This window comes from Neovison vison, chromosome 3, assembly GCF_020171115.1.
Source record: "Neovison vison isolate M4711 chromosome 3, ASM_NN_V1, whole genome shotgun sequence".
NCBI lineage: Eukaryota > Metazoa > Chordata > Mammalia > Carnivora > Mustelidae > Neogale > Neogale vison.
Window position 1 is genome coordinate 111,207,126 of NC_058093.1, and position 16,142 is coordinate 111,223,267.

Genomic DNA, 16,142 nt, shown 5'->3' on the forward strand with positions numbered 1-16,142 from the left:
TGTATCTGACATACAATGACCAGACACCACAGCAGTTGGGCCCACACAGAGGTCCTCCTGCCCCACCTAGAAGTCATGACCACTCTGCTATGGACTTGCACCCCGCATCCTCTCACCACTGCGCCCAGCTCCCCCTACTGGCATTGTCCAGTACACCGTCTCAGTAGGTCCCTCTTGGGAGCGCCCTCTTCCTCCAGGAACCCATTCCTGAAAACATCAGAGAGCTAATCTTTCTAAACTTATGAGCATGCCTTTGTCTCTATTACACAGTAAGCTCCTTCCAGGTAAGGTCCCTGGCTTAAGTAGAGAGCACATTGCTGCAAAACAGTAGGTGCTAGAGAAATGTGGCCGAGGACACAAAAATAAACAAACAGAATCATGACCATCCGCATTTTCAGAGAGCCTGGGAATCCTGGGGCTGAGACTGATGGTTGAGTCCCCTCTGCCACACCCCTAGGCGTATCTTTATTGCTCATTTTGACACTTTACCACACAGACAGTGTTGGCAGTCTCTTTTCACATAAATATATTAAATCTCCTCAGCCAAGTCATAAGCTCCCTGGGGGCACACCCCATCTTCTCCACATCCCAGGCTAGGTAAATGCTACCTGCTCAGCCAACATTGATGGCTTGCAAGAGAGATGGATAGACAGTGAATAATAAGCTATCCATTTATTATTTTGTAGCACTGCTATCCTGAGACCAATTCTTCCCCAGGTGTAGCTTAAATGCTATATCCTTTCAGAGTCTGATAACAACAAACCATCAAAGAAAAGGAAACGTGGTTGACCTTTTTCCTACCCAAAAAGTCAGTTAATAAACTTCAGTTGTCAGCTGCTTTCTGCTTGACCGGCATAAGAACTTGGAGGCAAGAATCTAGCACAGGAAGAAGAAGAAACTCCAGTGGGAGCCAAGGAGAAATTTCTGTGGCCATGTAGTTTCCTCTCCCTCCCCCAATAGCTGTCCTCCTCCTGAACCCAAATCAGACTCACGCAAAGTCATGGCCACTGGAGAGTGACTTTTCTAACCAGATCTGCAGTTTCTTTGAAATGGAATGCTCTGGGTAAGCAGCCTGGAGCTTGGCAAATCATCAGGCAATGGTGTGGACCCCTTTGTGTTGCTGTCATCCACATGGTTGTCATGGTGGGATCTCTCCGAGGACTACACGACAAACCTCTATTCCTCTTCATGGTTTTAAAGCTGAAATAATATTCCTCTTCGCACAACACTTAGGCATCCTGGTTCAAAGGCATTCTCCCTCTTGACTCTAAGTAACTGACTTCCCCAGAGGGCTCTGCCCTGGCCAGAATTCTTGTGATTTTGTTGGCCCAGGCGGACATGGGAAGCTGGGAACAGGCTCTTCCTCCATAACTCCTGAGGCACAAGGAAAATCCATTAGAGGTAGGCAAGAGGTGTAAAGACAAAACCTTGCACAAAAGAAGAGAACTCCTGGCACAGCTTCATCAGAAAACACAGAAGTAGGGAAATTCTTGGTGGTCCCAGAGGGTCGACCTGTGTCTCTGGAGCCAGCACCTGACCACTGCTCTCTGTCAACATCTGAGAACCTCCAGGGTCCAGCTGCCACTAATGTCCTGCACCCTGTTGGCTGTGCCCAACTGCCAGCTGGAACTGGGAATGTCACCTTTAACAAGGGGCAGCACCTGTGTTCCCTGCTGCCCTCGACCAGAGGAGAGGCAGCTGGCCACCCTGTGGACCACATGTAGAATCAGCACGTGTGTGGCCACAGCCAGGTTGTAGATTTCACAGGAGAAAAGCCAGTGCCAGTGCTTTGAAGGGCACACATTCTGGGACTACGGAATCCTGGGTTTGAACACAGGTTCTGCTCTTTGTTGGCAGTGAGATTTTTGACATGTTATTTGACTTCTTTAGGCATGCGTTGATTATCTGTGAATTAAAAGAGGGAGGAAACTCCCCTTTTGCAGGCTTGCTGCAGGATTAAATGAGGGAGCTTCCACAGAAACTTTGCCCAGAGTTTCTATGCACAGAGAACCTGCAGAGTGTTTCTCCTCCTCCAGAGGCTCACAGGGCTGAACCTCAGGCTATGTGGTCTCATCTCCATAATCAGGGAGCATTTCTCCCACTCACCATGCTACCCCTTCCCCCGTGGGAGCGCAGCTTCCCTGAACAGGAGTTTGGGGCTGTAACAGCCCTTCCCTTTCCTCTCCCTCTGAAGATTTACTAGCTCAGATCACAGGAAGCATCTGTTATCCCTGCACTTGGCACATGACCAGGCCCTAGCCTTGTGGTGAGGACTGTGGCTGGCCATATCAGGGGTTCAGAAGCCCAGAGCTGTCACACAACATAGCCACCTTACTGCCGTAACCATACCAGCTTTTGTCAGGGTGAAGCCGTGCTTTCTTGGCTATCTGCCTGTTTGTAGTTGGGCTTACTTGAACCAGCACTGCAGGACTAGGGATTTGTTTTATTCTCTCTTATAGTGCTGTGGTTTAAGTCATGGCCTCCAAACAGTATGGTGGATGCTTTTGTTGTATGCGCACAAATGAAATCAAAGCCCCACCAAACAGTATTTCCCCTGGCTGCCTCTGATAGGCCTGATGGTTTCTGAACATCTCTCTCTCTCCCTCTCTCTCTCCCTCTCTCTCTTCTCTCTCTCCACCCACCCACCCATTCCTTCTTTCTCTCTCTCTCTCTTCCTCTACTTCTCTCTCTCTCCCCACCCTACTCCCTCTAGTTGGGACCACCAGTGGGTTGGGATTTACTGTTTGACAACACTAACTTAAATAAGTTGTATGTCGCAGTCAAATCTCCCAGGGAGACCATAAGCCCCCTGAGGTTCGAGACTCATTCTGTTTCCTGGAACCTCCTCCGTCCCTATGGTATTGCTGGGAACACAGAGACACTCAGCACCCAGATGGTGATTGACTGTCAGCCAAGACTGCACTGGGAATCCATGACCAGCATCCATCCTCTGCCTGGACTCACAGCATCTGTTAGCAGGTTGCTTAGTTCACTGGCCCTGAATTATGTGCAAAGCAGAGTAATAATAAGAATGAGATCAAACTAGTGGTGACAGGATGTGAGGGCGATCTCGCTGCAACATCTGTCGCCCTGCTGATCACCAGGGTTGATTCAGTGGATCTGGCTATCTAGGCGGTGTCCCCTTCCTTCCTCAAGGCTCCCTGTGCTTTCCTCCCAAAGCCACGCCCTTGGTAGAAGAGGACGACCTTCCCTGATAGAGGAGGGCGATTCTTCAGTTGAAGGTATATGAGTAGCTGAGTTCCCCTGCTAGAACCTTCAGTCAAGCTCTCAAGGACTATTTTAATGGGAATGTAGGGTGGTCAAGCTTCCAAGACTCCAGACACGTCAAAATGAGGTGCCACATGTGGCAGCCTGCCTTTCTTTAAAAAAAAAAAAAAAAAAAAAAAAAAAAGTGACTACAACTCAGTAAACATATATAATATTTATCATGTGTGGGCATGTCATTTCTAATCCCTACCACAGGGTGGGTATTGCTAATCTTGTTTTACATACAAAGAAGCTAAAGCCAGTCAATATCAAGTACTTTGCTGGATACACTGCTGTGAAACTCACGCCAAGACTTGAACCAAAAGCTGTCCTCACAATAAGGTGGACAATGCAAAGTGCAGTTTGACTCTCTGTTCCCCCGAAGGGACCAGGCTTACAAATACCATTCAACAACTGTTCTCGGGTCCCAGGAGCATAGCCCGATGTGGAGCATAGAGCTGTAGCCATTGTGTCTCTGGGGCTTGTGCACACTGGGGTCACTGTGCTTCTGGGGCTTGTAGAGTATTCTCTCTGGTGGGGAGCGTTACAACCTTGAGGGGAGCCAAGAAGGAAAATCACAGCATACCCTGGATCTCTACAGAAGGGTGGAGGGCTCCCATGCCTGTCCAATCTGAGGGCTACACAGTGGCTTACTTCTGATCTCAGTCCCATGCCTAGACGTAAGTAACACCTTGCTCTTCCATAAATGCACCCACTAAGGCTGCCCATTAACTCCTTACCCCAGTTCCTGGGCTCAGAATGATGCTAACTCCTATCACATACTCACCCTTCAACCCCAGCTAGAGGTGGGCTTTCATTCCAGGGTTGCAATCTGCTTGCACACTAACCTGTCACTTTCCTGGACAGAATGGAGCTTCCTCCAGCTAGCCTTTTCAAATGTCCCTTATCATTGCTGCTAGCTAAAAGGAAGCAGGACAAGGGAGCAGAGTCAATGACGGTCCTCACCCCACCATCTCCAGAGGTGAGAGATCAAAGCACAGGCTTCCAGAGCCTCAGCACCGTGGATGGTGAGCGGACATTCAGGGAGAAAGTGAGGGCTCGGGAGAGATGAGCGCTGTTCTGGGTGCTGCGGTCTCTGCTCGGAATGCTTACACTCCTGTCTGTGCAGAAACTCTCATTCATCCTTCAAGGGCCAATCGTAAGGACTTCCCTCTGGGAGCTTTCTCACCAGCCGCAGTTCTCAACACGGAGCACTCATCAAACCACCTAGAGGCCTGTGACCACAGATTGCGGGGCACCCTCCCCTGATTCCACAGGTCTAAGATGGGGCCCAAGAATTTGCCTTTCTAGCAGACTCCTAGGAAATGCTGCTGGTCCCAGGACCACACTTTGAGAACCGCTTCTTATACCATCCCCATCTTCCCAGACAGGCCTGAGCTGCCTCTTCTGTGTCGATTCTGACCTCTGTGGCCGTTCCTGTCATGCTGAAGTGTCTGGGGGTGCTCACAGTGTGCAAATTCAGCTCCACACAGCTGGAGGGCTGGGACATGGAGATCAGGTGTCCCTGCCCACTGTGCTCCTGAGTGTGCATGAGTTCAGAGGGAGCCCTGCTAGGGGCTCCACTAATGACCCCTCAAAGGTCGGAGGTCCCTCCTGCCCCCAGCCCACTGGCCTGCTGGGAGGGCTTCCGGTGTTCTGGTATATGGGTTTGGGTACAGGGTTCCAAACACAAGCTAAGAAGTTCACCCCAAGGGATTCAAGCCAAATACCTCATCTATTCCTTAAGCAGCCAACCCGGACCCCCTCCCTGGGCAGTGCCTGCAGGGGTAAGCACACTGACTCCGAGCAGCCTCGGCCTGAGTTGGTGGACTCCTAACTCTCTTAGCTGTATGATCCAGGAAAAAACAGTAACGCTTTTCTGGGGCTCAGCTTCCAGATCTGTACAATGGGAAAAATAGTCACTTCTTCTGAATGGGACTGCCGTGGGGACAAAATGAGTTAAAATCTGGTAAATGCTGAGGACAGTACCTGGCACGTGGTGATCAACTGCGAACTGTTTTTAAAAGAAAACGGAACAGGAGTCCCTTCTATCCCTGACTGGGTTGGATAAACTGGCATAAGAAATGCTGGTCTTGGCCTGGAACATTTCAAGTGGCAATTCTGGGTATTTGAACTTCTGTGACCGTCCACACAGACTTAAGGAAGGGGCCACTCTTTCTTCTTGCTGAAGCATGAAGTGCTTCATGATTGAGGAAGGTCTACAAGGCTAGCGTCTGAATCCGCTCACTTGTGTGGGTGTATACACAGGTACAGGCATTTCTTTCTGTGGTATCATTCAGTGCGTGTCCATGGAGCCCCTTCTGTGGACTTCATACTAAATTCTAGCTTGCTCCTGTCCACCCTAGATCTCAGCGCCCGATGCTACTTGAACTTCCTGCCCCTACAGCCTCAGTTCTCACTGCGATGAAGCACTTAGAAGCTGACCTGACTGCTCCTCTTGCCTTCCCCTCCCCCTGCTGCCCTGACTCCTGCTTGTGCCTGCAATCCTTGCTGACCTGAGGACCTCTTTTAGCCTCTTTCCACCCCCCAGGCTGTTCTTCTCCTCCTCTGTCTCCAGCCTGGAGCCTTTGCTTGGCTCCCCGCACTGTCCTTTCTGGCACCACAGCTGGTTTCTTATCAGAAAAAGGCATCTGGAAGCTGCGCTGGGGAGAATGACCTCATCCGACTATAATTAAAGTGATTATCTGAGCGGAAAGGACTATTATGAAGTAGCCTTCTCTGTTTTAATATGCATAGCCGTTGTAATGGGAACATGGGATTTCCATGTTAACATTGATATTTCTGTGGTCTAATAAATCCTTCCTCTCACTCTTCTCCCAGAGGAGAGAGGAGATACTCTGTGAAGCCGCTGGAGGTGATGTGCAGGTGCCTGCTGTCCTTGAGATGCTAGCCCTGCGGCCAGACCAGAGCCCTATGGAAAAACACACTCAATAATTTGGTAGCACCCCAGGTGGCCCTTCCCACAGAAGAGCCGATCAGAGACCACAGAGGGGACTCTGGGAGAAGCCTCCAGACAGGAGCCCTCCTTGGAGGGGCATCTTCAAGAGAGAAAAGAGAAAGTACACCCCAGAGGTGAAAGTGTGAGCTAAGTCCAGGCCCACCACTTGGCGAGCTGTGTGACTCTGGGCATGTCGTTCTCTGATGCTCAGGGTCACACCTGTGAAATGGCTAGTAATACCACACACCTCATGGGACGGCTGCGAAGACCACATGATGGGATGGGTGAAACGCAACTAAACCAACACCTGGAGTGTACAGACCCTCCACATGTGGGGACACTTCACAAATGGTCTGTTTTTGCCATTATGGTGAGAAAAGCTGAGGCCCAAAGTCCGGTGGTGCTGGCACCAGGCATATTACTGCCCACCTTCATGCCCACCACCAGGCATGTCTACCCAGGGTCTGCCCAGTGCAGGAGCCCATCCCTCATCCCACTCACATGGTTGCAGAGACGCCAGAACTGGGTCCTTTCCACTGCGGTTCACACGTTCTCTCCAGACCTGCCAGTGACCAGGCAGAGCCAGAAGCCTGGCCAGGCACACGCTGCCTTCTGTCCACTCGGCCTGCTCAAGAGCTGTGCACCTGTGAGCAGGGGGTGCAGGCAAGGCTGGGGTGCTGCCAAGTATGGGAAGATTTTCTCTCCCCACTAAGGCTTTTCTCTTCTGTTCGCAGAACTCGACCCTGGCCCATTTTTCCCCTCTCTGGGGGCGAACATCGCCATCATTGCAGGTGAGCTGTTCTGGGACTCCAAGGCAGGAGGGTTAGAGGGAACTCCCCAGGGAGAACCCACCTGAGGCTTCAGAGCAAATGCCTGAATGAGGGTGAGGCTGCATGAGGGGCCTAAGCCCCTCTAAAGCTTGCCAGCGTCCTCCTCTCCCCAGCACTCCCAGGCTCTGAGTGACCTGGGCCCTACTGCCCAGATTTCAAGTCTCTTCTCCCAACTGCACATGAGCCCCAACAGAAATGAAGGGCTGACTTCCACCCTTTACATGGATGCCCTACAAGGATGCCTTTACATTGGCATCCTCCAGAATCCTTTCCCTCTTTAGTCCTTTGCTTGCCTGGTCACTGCTCCCCAGCCAGACTCATGCAGCCCTCACCTCTGGAGAATGTGCTGGAGCTCAGGTAGGGTGATAAGCAGTGAGCCCCACTCTGTCCAACCTGTCTCAAGGGTTTCCCATGGCCCTGTTCTGTACCCCCAGTAGTGCACAGGGGGTAGCCACCGGGTCCCAGCCTTCTGGCCACTCTCCTGGTTTCAGCACCAAGTCTCATGCCCCAGGGGGATTGTTCTGGTTTTAAAACTGAAAGTCCTGAGGTTCATGAGCCCCTCAGTTTTAGATAAACTCACATAGTTCATTCTGCAAGTTATGCACAGAGGTCTGTCTTCCTCTGTAGACTGAGCGTCCCTGAGTGAGGGTCAGTTCTGGAATCCTCTTCCAGCCTCAGTCTGCACCACAGTGAGTGGAGGGAGGGGGAGCAGGAAGGGAGAGAGGGGTAACTCAATGGGAACAGATAAGGGTGAATGCACACTGGGCAGGATGAGCCAGCCTGTCTGGGGGTGGTGTTTATTGCAGCAGAGTGTCTGTTCTGCCACAAGCCCTGTGTGTCCTGACCCCCTCCCACAAGCCTGTCTCAGACAGAGCCATGCACTGCTTCCCTCCTGCAGGCGTGATCGCTGCTGTAGCCATCGTCCTGATCTGCCTCCTCATCATCATGCTACGCTACATGTACAGACACAAGGGGACGTACCACACCAATGAGGCCAAGGGCACAGAGTTTGCTGAGAGTGCAGACGCAGCCCTGCAGGACGACCCCTCCCTCCAGGACACAGGTGACAACAGCAGAAAGGAGTACTTCATCTGAGGAGCACCAGGCCTCACCTCCCCCAGTGCCTCCTTCAACTCCATGAGAGAAGATGCACCCCACAACCCCACCTGCTATCTGTACCACCAGACAGATCATGAGAGTGCCCACCTCATCCCAAGATATGCACCTGGCCTGGGAACACTAGGTGCTAGCCTGGGGAGAGAGAGGGAAGAAGGAACTGAGCCACAAGAGGCCTCTCCCAGGCACCCAGGGATGCAGTGGCCACCCAGGAGGCCTGCCTTTGCTCTGCCAGAGGGAGAAAGTCTGGGTTCTCCTGGACAGTGCAGTTTGTTATCAGCATGGTGTGAAAGTCCTTGCTGGGCAGGTGGGCCTGAGGGCTGGGGAAGCAAGGAAGTGAGTCATCTGTAAGCTTACTGGGGATAATGGCATCAAATGTCAGTCCTTGACATTTGGGGGGAACAGCAGTGCCAGAGCTAAAAGGCACCTTTGTCTCCCATTGATCCAGCTCTAAATGATTGGAAATAAATTTGATATGTAACCAAGCATTCAGAATCAAACAGCATTACTGTAATTGTCTAGGGAAAGATAACCACCACGCAGGCCTTGCATTTCACAGGTGCGACTTTGTGTTATCCGCTAAGTCTGCATGTGTGGGGCTGGAACCATCCACTTCCAGCCCCATTCTCCTGTCCTCAACATAGACAGTGGAGAGGGTTCCTGAGGCCCTGAGGGAAGGAGGACCCAGTGACAAGATTTCTTTTTCTCCCTCTGCAGGCACCAGCTTCATGAAACAAATGTAAGAGTGGAATGTTACCCTAGAAATAATGGGCTTACCAGCTGCCAGGACACTGGCTGAAGCATTGATGTTTTTAATGTGCGATATTAGGAAAACTACACCTGTTAAATAACTATGAGTGAACCAATCCTTCCCTTAATAACAGTGGCTAAAGCATAGGCTGCAGAGTGCCATCCCTCTGGGTTTGGGCCCTGGATCCCCTTTTCTGGTCCTGGGAACTTGGGCAACTCACTTGACCTTTCTGGCTTCCGTGTTCTTATCCCTCAAATGGACATGATTCCATGGTAGTGTTGAGAAGGAAAGATTTTATTCTGCTCTTCAAGATCCTTCTGGCTGGTCTAAGAATCAAGTTGACATGAAACAGACTGGAAAAATCAAATTTAATCTCATAATTCCTGAGAATCCACATAAACATGGGATTCCAAAAACAGTCAGGCAAAATGAGGTATATTTGCCATCCTGACTAAGGGGAAGAGGGTAGGTGGATGGGATTTTGAAGGGAAGGAAGGTCCATTCATAGGAATGTGGAAAAGAGTAAATGCTCGGTAAAGAAAGGTTGGCTGGACCCCTCCGGAACAATGGGATACAGAGAGGAATTTTAACACAGACTTTGCTAAACTCCTCCCTGTCCACCTCCTCTGGTTATATCATAATGTAGTTATCTATGGTGATAGTTCCCTTCCTGGAACAGGTCCTCTGTCTCAATTCTTTTGGACAGTTAAGGGGAAGGTAAGAGATTCTTCTGAGTCTTTTGGGTCTTGATTCTTTCCAGCTCAAAATAATCTGTGTGCCAAAGTGGCCCATGCTGAGGGACTCATTCTGGACCCCTGCAGTACCAACTTTCAGGGTTGGTGGTAAGAACAAGAGTATCAGGCGCTCAGTGCTGCCATCCAGAGTCAATAATTGGTGCTAGATACACAGTACATATGTATCGATAATGGAAGTTCCTTACTGCACCACTTCTAAACATTTCCAGAAGAAGAGGAACTGTCATTTAAAATGAGTAACAGGATACGAAGATGAACTTACTAACCATTGTCCTTTTTAAGGGTCTTTCTAAGACTCCCAGCAACTCAACCGTCACTCAGAGATCAGCAAGTCCAGGTTTAAGACTACAGCCCAGGCTGCCAGGAACCCTCTGTGACTCAGATCTCCTGAGGCTGCACCTTCTACTACCGGAAGTCAGCAAAAAGGTCCTCCACCATTCCCCCTAGGAGAAGAGCAGGATCCAAGTTCTGTCCCAAATGGCCACCAAGCAAAATAGCTGGATGTTCTAGGGTTGTCATGGGCGTTGGGGGAGAAATAGAAGAAAAGAAGTTAATGATAGCCAAAAGGTGAGACCTTCCCCTGAGTAACCTGAGCTTGCTGGCCCACCACACTTCATCCATAAAATCAAGCGTTTAGCTACAACCATCCATGTGTCCCAAACTCTAATCTATAAAGGAACAGCCTGGCAAGATAGTGATAAACAGTCCAAATAAAAAGGATGTCCCTTGTGCAAATAAATGTGTAAATGACATGTTAAGCAAAGTTAAAGCTGTGTGAAGCTTCAGGCATCCTTAGTGTTCCAATGTGTGCAGTGACTCTTGGAGTCTGGGAGGGTAGGAGGTTGAATGCAGCATTCCTCAAATGTATTTTTCCAGAGACCCGATTTCTTCCCAAAACACCTTTTACATGCTTGTGGGCCAAGAGTCCCCAGAACATATTTGGGAAACATTAAACTAACCAACTACCAACATCTCTTCCTGTTGTGACATCACTTCAGGGTTTTGAGAAAATGTGGGCATATGGCCTCATCTTGAAGGGCTGTAAGCACAGATCACTGCCCAGTGGGCACAGAGGAGACTCCCAGAACCCATACACAGGCATGTCTTGCTTTAAAAAAGTCTCCAGGAAAAGGATGAACCCAGAGTACCTGGGCCCCCTGATGCCACCACAGATGTCTGTCCTAGAAAAAGATGCTGGTGGCTCCTCCCCACATCCTCTGCAAAAGCCCCAGAGCCACCTGTGTTGACTACTCTCTGAGAACTGGCACCTCCTTCCCCTGGTCCTTGCCACCCGTGCCCATCCAATGTCCTAGAAGACTGTATTGAAGCACAGCTTAGTCTCAGCCCTCAGGCCTAGCCAGAACCAGGCACAGGGGTGACATGGATGCTGCCAGGCTGATTCATCCAAGGTGACCTATACAAATGCCCCCAGGAGGAGGAAGCTGTCACAGGCTAACTGCAGAGCACCAGGCCAGTGAGCACAGGCATGCACACATTCCCTCAGGCATCTAGAACACACTGGTATGCAAATAAATGGTGCACCATCTGAGAAGGGAGCACACTTCCTTTATCTTTGATCCCTCTCCCAAAGGATGATGCATAGAGTCACAAGGTAGCATGTCTGCCACAAATGCAGATGGGGGCAAATGTGCACAGATGCATGCACCAGTTCTCCAAAAGCTCTTGAGGACAGAGGGAAGTGGAGAGGAAAGGCAGAAAGGGGAGAGAAAAGGGAGAGAAGTGGAGAGGAGGGCTAGAAGAAGAGGGAGGGGGAGCTAGCACACTCTGTATGAAATGCCAGCTGCTTTGCATGTGCTGTTCTTGTCCTCACCACAGTCCTTGCAGGCCAGTGGCCTTATCCACCTTTCAACCCTCTAGAAGCTGAGGCTCAGAAAGCTTGGAGTGATCTCTGGAGGTCACACAGCTTCTAATGGCCACCGGAACATTTGAACCCAGGCCTGTCTGACTAGCAGGTTAGAGAGAGGAGGCTCCTTCCTTCTGCAGGTTGAGGAGCATCAGCAAGAGCTCTTCATGGGAGAGGAGCAGGTGGTACCAGGACTCAAGGACCCCAAAATGACCCAGTGCTGGGGTCAGAGCACTCCAGGCCTGGCTCCTGCCAACAATGACCAGGACTCTTATGCCAACATCCCCATCCCTGGCAAGGGCTGGCCTGGGACAGAGGCAGCTCTCAATGGTGAGAGTCAGTGACCAAGTGGAGTCCTGAACTGTTGGCCTCCTGCAGGATGATTAGCAAGATAAAGACAGTAAGTACTTTCAGGTTGATCACATCTCATTCATGTACTAACATCCATGAATCTTACCACCCAGGTCACTCTTATCAAGGAAGAAAATGATCAGATAGGTCACATCATGTCAAAACATGTGCAAAACATCTGTACTACTTACTCCTGGGATGATTTGTGGCTTTAAAAAAGTGTTTAAGCCCCAAATAAGAAGATTTAATGATGAAATTTCAAACCTAGAGATAGATTCTGTGTGACATGGGTGGTTTTTCTAGATATCGCCAGCCTTGCCTCAAGGGCCCATGGCTTGATGGAGAAGATGAACATGTCGGTGTATTCAGCCCACAGTTACAGATGCTGTGAGTGAAGAGATACAGATAACTGTGAGCACCATGGAAGGAGAAGCCAGTTCCACCGAAGGTATGGAATGGATTAGGAAGGCTTCCGAGGGGAAAGGAAACTTTGTTTGGCCACAGAGTAGACTAGGGCTGGACCACAGAAAATCTTGGGCCCTTAGTCTAAGAAATGGGGTTTTGTGCCACAGACCATATGGAGCCACCAGAGAAGCAGGTCACTATCATAAGGATAAGGCAATGATCAAATTAAATGGCACAGATGAAAATGCACTGTGAAAATGTACAAGGGAGCTTCTATAGGCTTATCAAGTTTTGGACCCTGCGAAGGGGCTGGAGACATCTGTCATCCTAGAGCACGCCCATTACTCCAGATACACATCATTTTGTATGAAATTCACATGACTCAGCCCATCCTGCTCATGGGGAAATTGATCTCATCTGCGCATCAGAAGAAAGGGCAGTAAGTAGAACTTTGAGCCAACTGTTATGTAAATATTGGAGAACTTCTTTCACGGAAGCCACTCCTGATGATACCTTGTTTATGTTCCTTTGGAGAAGATGCTGCTCAATTGGTTTCTACTCCTTGCTTGAGCTTTTTTATCATTATAGCAACAGAGCTCATTTAGTGGCCAAGGGGTTAGGGAATAGGGGGGGACAGTACCACACATAGAACTATAGGCACCTTCACATCTGCAATTGAACCAACATATTATGGAAAGTCATGGTTCTGGAACTGGACAGACTTGAGCAAAAATCTCCTCTCTACCACTAACTAGCTCTGTGACCTAGGAAGAGTTAACTTCTCTGCTTCAGTTCTAATCCACGAAATGAAGTAAAGATATTTTAATTTTAGGGTTTTTTGAATATGAAATTCAGTAAGGATATAAGCTGGTCAGGAAATATAAAGGTGCTGAGATTTTGCTTGCTTGTGAGGTAAGCCAAACCTATAACAGTTCCACAGATGTTGACAGAAGACACAGGATAGAGGGCTTTACTGCTAGGTCATGAACAGCTAGGTCATGAACATCAACACACTTGTGTCAGCACTTCTTGTCCCCTAATCCCATGTGGGCAATGTGGATGGTCCCTGCTAGATGCTTGCCCACAAGGTAGGTTGAATTTTAGAAGAAGAGACTTGAGCTAAGAGAACCAGAGTCCTTTCTGATGGACAGTAAGCATGCTTGCCTCTCTGCTCTGGAGAAAGGCATTATCTCCACTCTCCAAAGCTGCTTGCTATAAAAACATCCTTGCAAAGATAGCCCAGGAACAACCAGTTCACTCCTCACAAGATGTGACAAATTTGAGAGACCCATGGAGCATTGTCCCCCAACAAGGTAGACACTGCCTAACAGTGCCTGCTGCCCGTGAGTGCTCAATATTTGTTGAGTAAGTATGTACATACATTAAACCCAAGCAATGTGTCAAGTAGCTGGGCTTGGAGAACATTAAAGTATCTCTACCTTGTCACCAGCCAACCAAAAAGCATATTCTGCTTCTTAAGGCACATGAGGGAGTTTAAAGGAGAAAACTTTTCCCCATCTTTTTGCTAATCCCAGAGAGATATGGCTGCAGGTTTTCTGGATTTTATTGGTTTACTGTCACAGGAACAAATAGAGGTATACACTATGGGAATGTCTTAGTTCATGGGCGAACTCATAAATCCAGTGCCCTGACAATAAGGCTAGATGGAATTCTCCAGCTTCTATTTCTAAGGTCATCCAGTGATCAAGAGGTCTCTCTTGACAACATTATAGATCTCCAAGGATGCTTAAGAGAGGTGGACCCCCCCACCCAGTCTTTAACTTTAAACCAAACACTTTGGCCATCTTTTATTTTTCAAATAGCTGAAATTCTTCTTTTTCTCTCCACATCAAAAAGTAAGAAAAAGTTTTACATTCAGCTCTCTGACGATAAAGCCCTCTGTGGTCCCCCTTAGATGCCCCAGGGGCGGACCACTCCTTCCTCCAGGGGAGGACCATTTCGTTCACAGCTGCCGTTTATCAGATATTGTCCTCTAAGGGTGACAAGTGGAGACATTAGGACAAAATGATGGTGAGCATCCAGACCTCAGCATCTAGGCAGTGACACACCTTCGTTCAGTCCACAAATGTTTTCTGAGTTTATCCCAAGTGGTAAGTACAATGCCAGAGACAAGGTGAGCAAGGCCCTGCCACTGCTCTGGAGGACACTCATCACAGTAAGAAATGCATTAAAACAGCTCAAGTTGCACACAGCCCACTGTAGAAGAATACTGAAGCCCATTAAAGTAGGGAGGCCAAGGAAGCATTCTTGGAGAAGGAACTCCTAGCCTGGTTTGAAAGGAGTCAACCAGTCATAGGGGTGGGAAATGCAGAGAAAAAAAGGAGAGCCCAGAAACTTTCAGTGTGCTGCTGTTCCTGGGGCATGTAGTCTTTGCAGAAGTCCTGAAGGGTGAGGCTAGACCCACAGACTGCAAAGAACCAGGTAACAAGGAGCCTGGCTGTCATGCTTGGAGTCTGGATATTGCCTTGTAGATGGTGGAAAGCCCTTGAAGGGAATGGGACCCAGATGTCTGGTTTGCAAATCATATTGGTAGCCAGTGTTAAAGATGAATTAGAGGTGTACTCTGGGGAGAAAGATAGCCTAAGAATTGTTGAAGCCTGAATAGGGAAAAGCACCTTATAACAGATCCCTTGGGATGGAAGCCAAATCCTCTTTCAACACAATTGTGAATTCACCTGACTCCCGTACTTGTTCTGGGATGTCATGCATATAGAACCCTACAGCTCCTGGAGGGGAAGTTCACACTAGATATGTTGGGTTTTTGTTTTGTTTTGTTTTTTTGATATGTTGGGTTTAAAGATGTAGACTGTTCATCAGTCTTTGTCACTAAATTCTGCATGGAATGAACCAAAGCCTTCAGCATCCTATAGTCACACCTGTATCTCCTCTGAGACAAAAAATAACTGACTACAAGCCCAGAGGGACAAGCAATGGATTCAGAAGCCTGAAAGCTCTTAAAGCCTGCCCATATGGCATTTGAGATACCATGGGAAGGCATTCTACCTAAACTTTTAACCCCGAGTAAGTCAGAAATTCCGTTGTTCAAATTTTATTCTTCAGGATGAAGCATTGCAATGCCCTCTGTTACGCACATCTTTCTAGGCACGGGGGAAACAAAGGGAATCCTAATCCTCTGTGCATCCTATCTATGGCCAGAGGAGCAAGGCATGAGAGCCTGGAGATGGGACGGCAGAATGGAGTGCTGAGGAATGTTTATGTAGTACAGGGTGGGACAGAGACAGGAAGGTAGATAAGAAAGACATTTCTGCCTTCATTACTTTATAAGGCTCAGCTCTGAGAGCTTTCCCAGGTCAGAACCCCATTCTAGCCCACATAGGACTGTGATACAGAAAAGAGGTTATGCTCGAAGTCAGGCAGAATAAGTAGACATGTACCAGACAAGGTCACAGAAACCAATCTGTGTACTTACGTTTAACCTTCTAATTTTCCTGAGAGAGGGAAAATGGGATCTTGGAGACTCGAAGGGAGGTGGGGTCCACATATTTGGTAAATACCAGCACCCGTGCCATACTAGCAACGATGCAATTCTAGCATCCAGGTAATACTGATACCTGGGCAATACTAGACACCTGGGCAGTAGTGGGCCCCTGTGAAATCCTCCCACTCCCTGTGTCCCTGGCAGGTACTGCTAACTGATTAAATTGCTCTCCTACCGGAGCCAGCCTGGCTTCACCATCACCTCCACACCTCACTCCGGCAGCCTGAGCCAAACCCAGATGTGGTCTGACAATTGAAGTGAATTGCTGGCACCTTGCAGTTGTTTTTCACTAGCTGAGAAAGATGAGTTCGTTCTTGGGAATTG

At 48.9% G+C, this 16,142-nt stretch overlaps 1 protein-coding gene across 1 annotated transcript in view; it reads left to right on the forward strand.

Moving 5' to 3' along the window:
• Positions 1-8,660, forward strand: part of GYPC (glycophorin C (Gerbich blood group)) — a 44,236-nt gene extending 35,576 nt beyond the window's left edge. Inside the window, exons 2-3 of the mRNA XM_044242677.1 lie at positions 6,961-7,017; positions 7,955-8,660. Of these exons, the coding sequence (XP_044098612.1) occupies positions 6,961-7,017; positions 7,955-8,151 (254 nt within the window). The 3' untranslated portion in view covers positions 8,152-8,660. The remainder of the gene's footprint in view (positions 1-6,960; positions 7,018-7,954) is intronic.
• Positions 8,661-16,142: the final 7,482 nt, after the last annotated feature.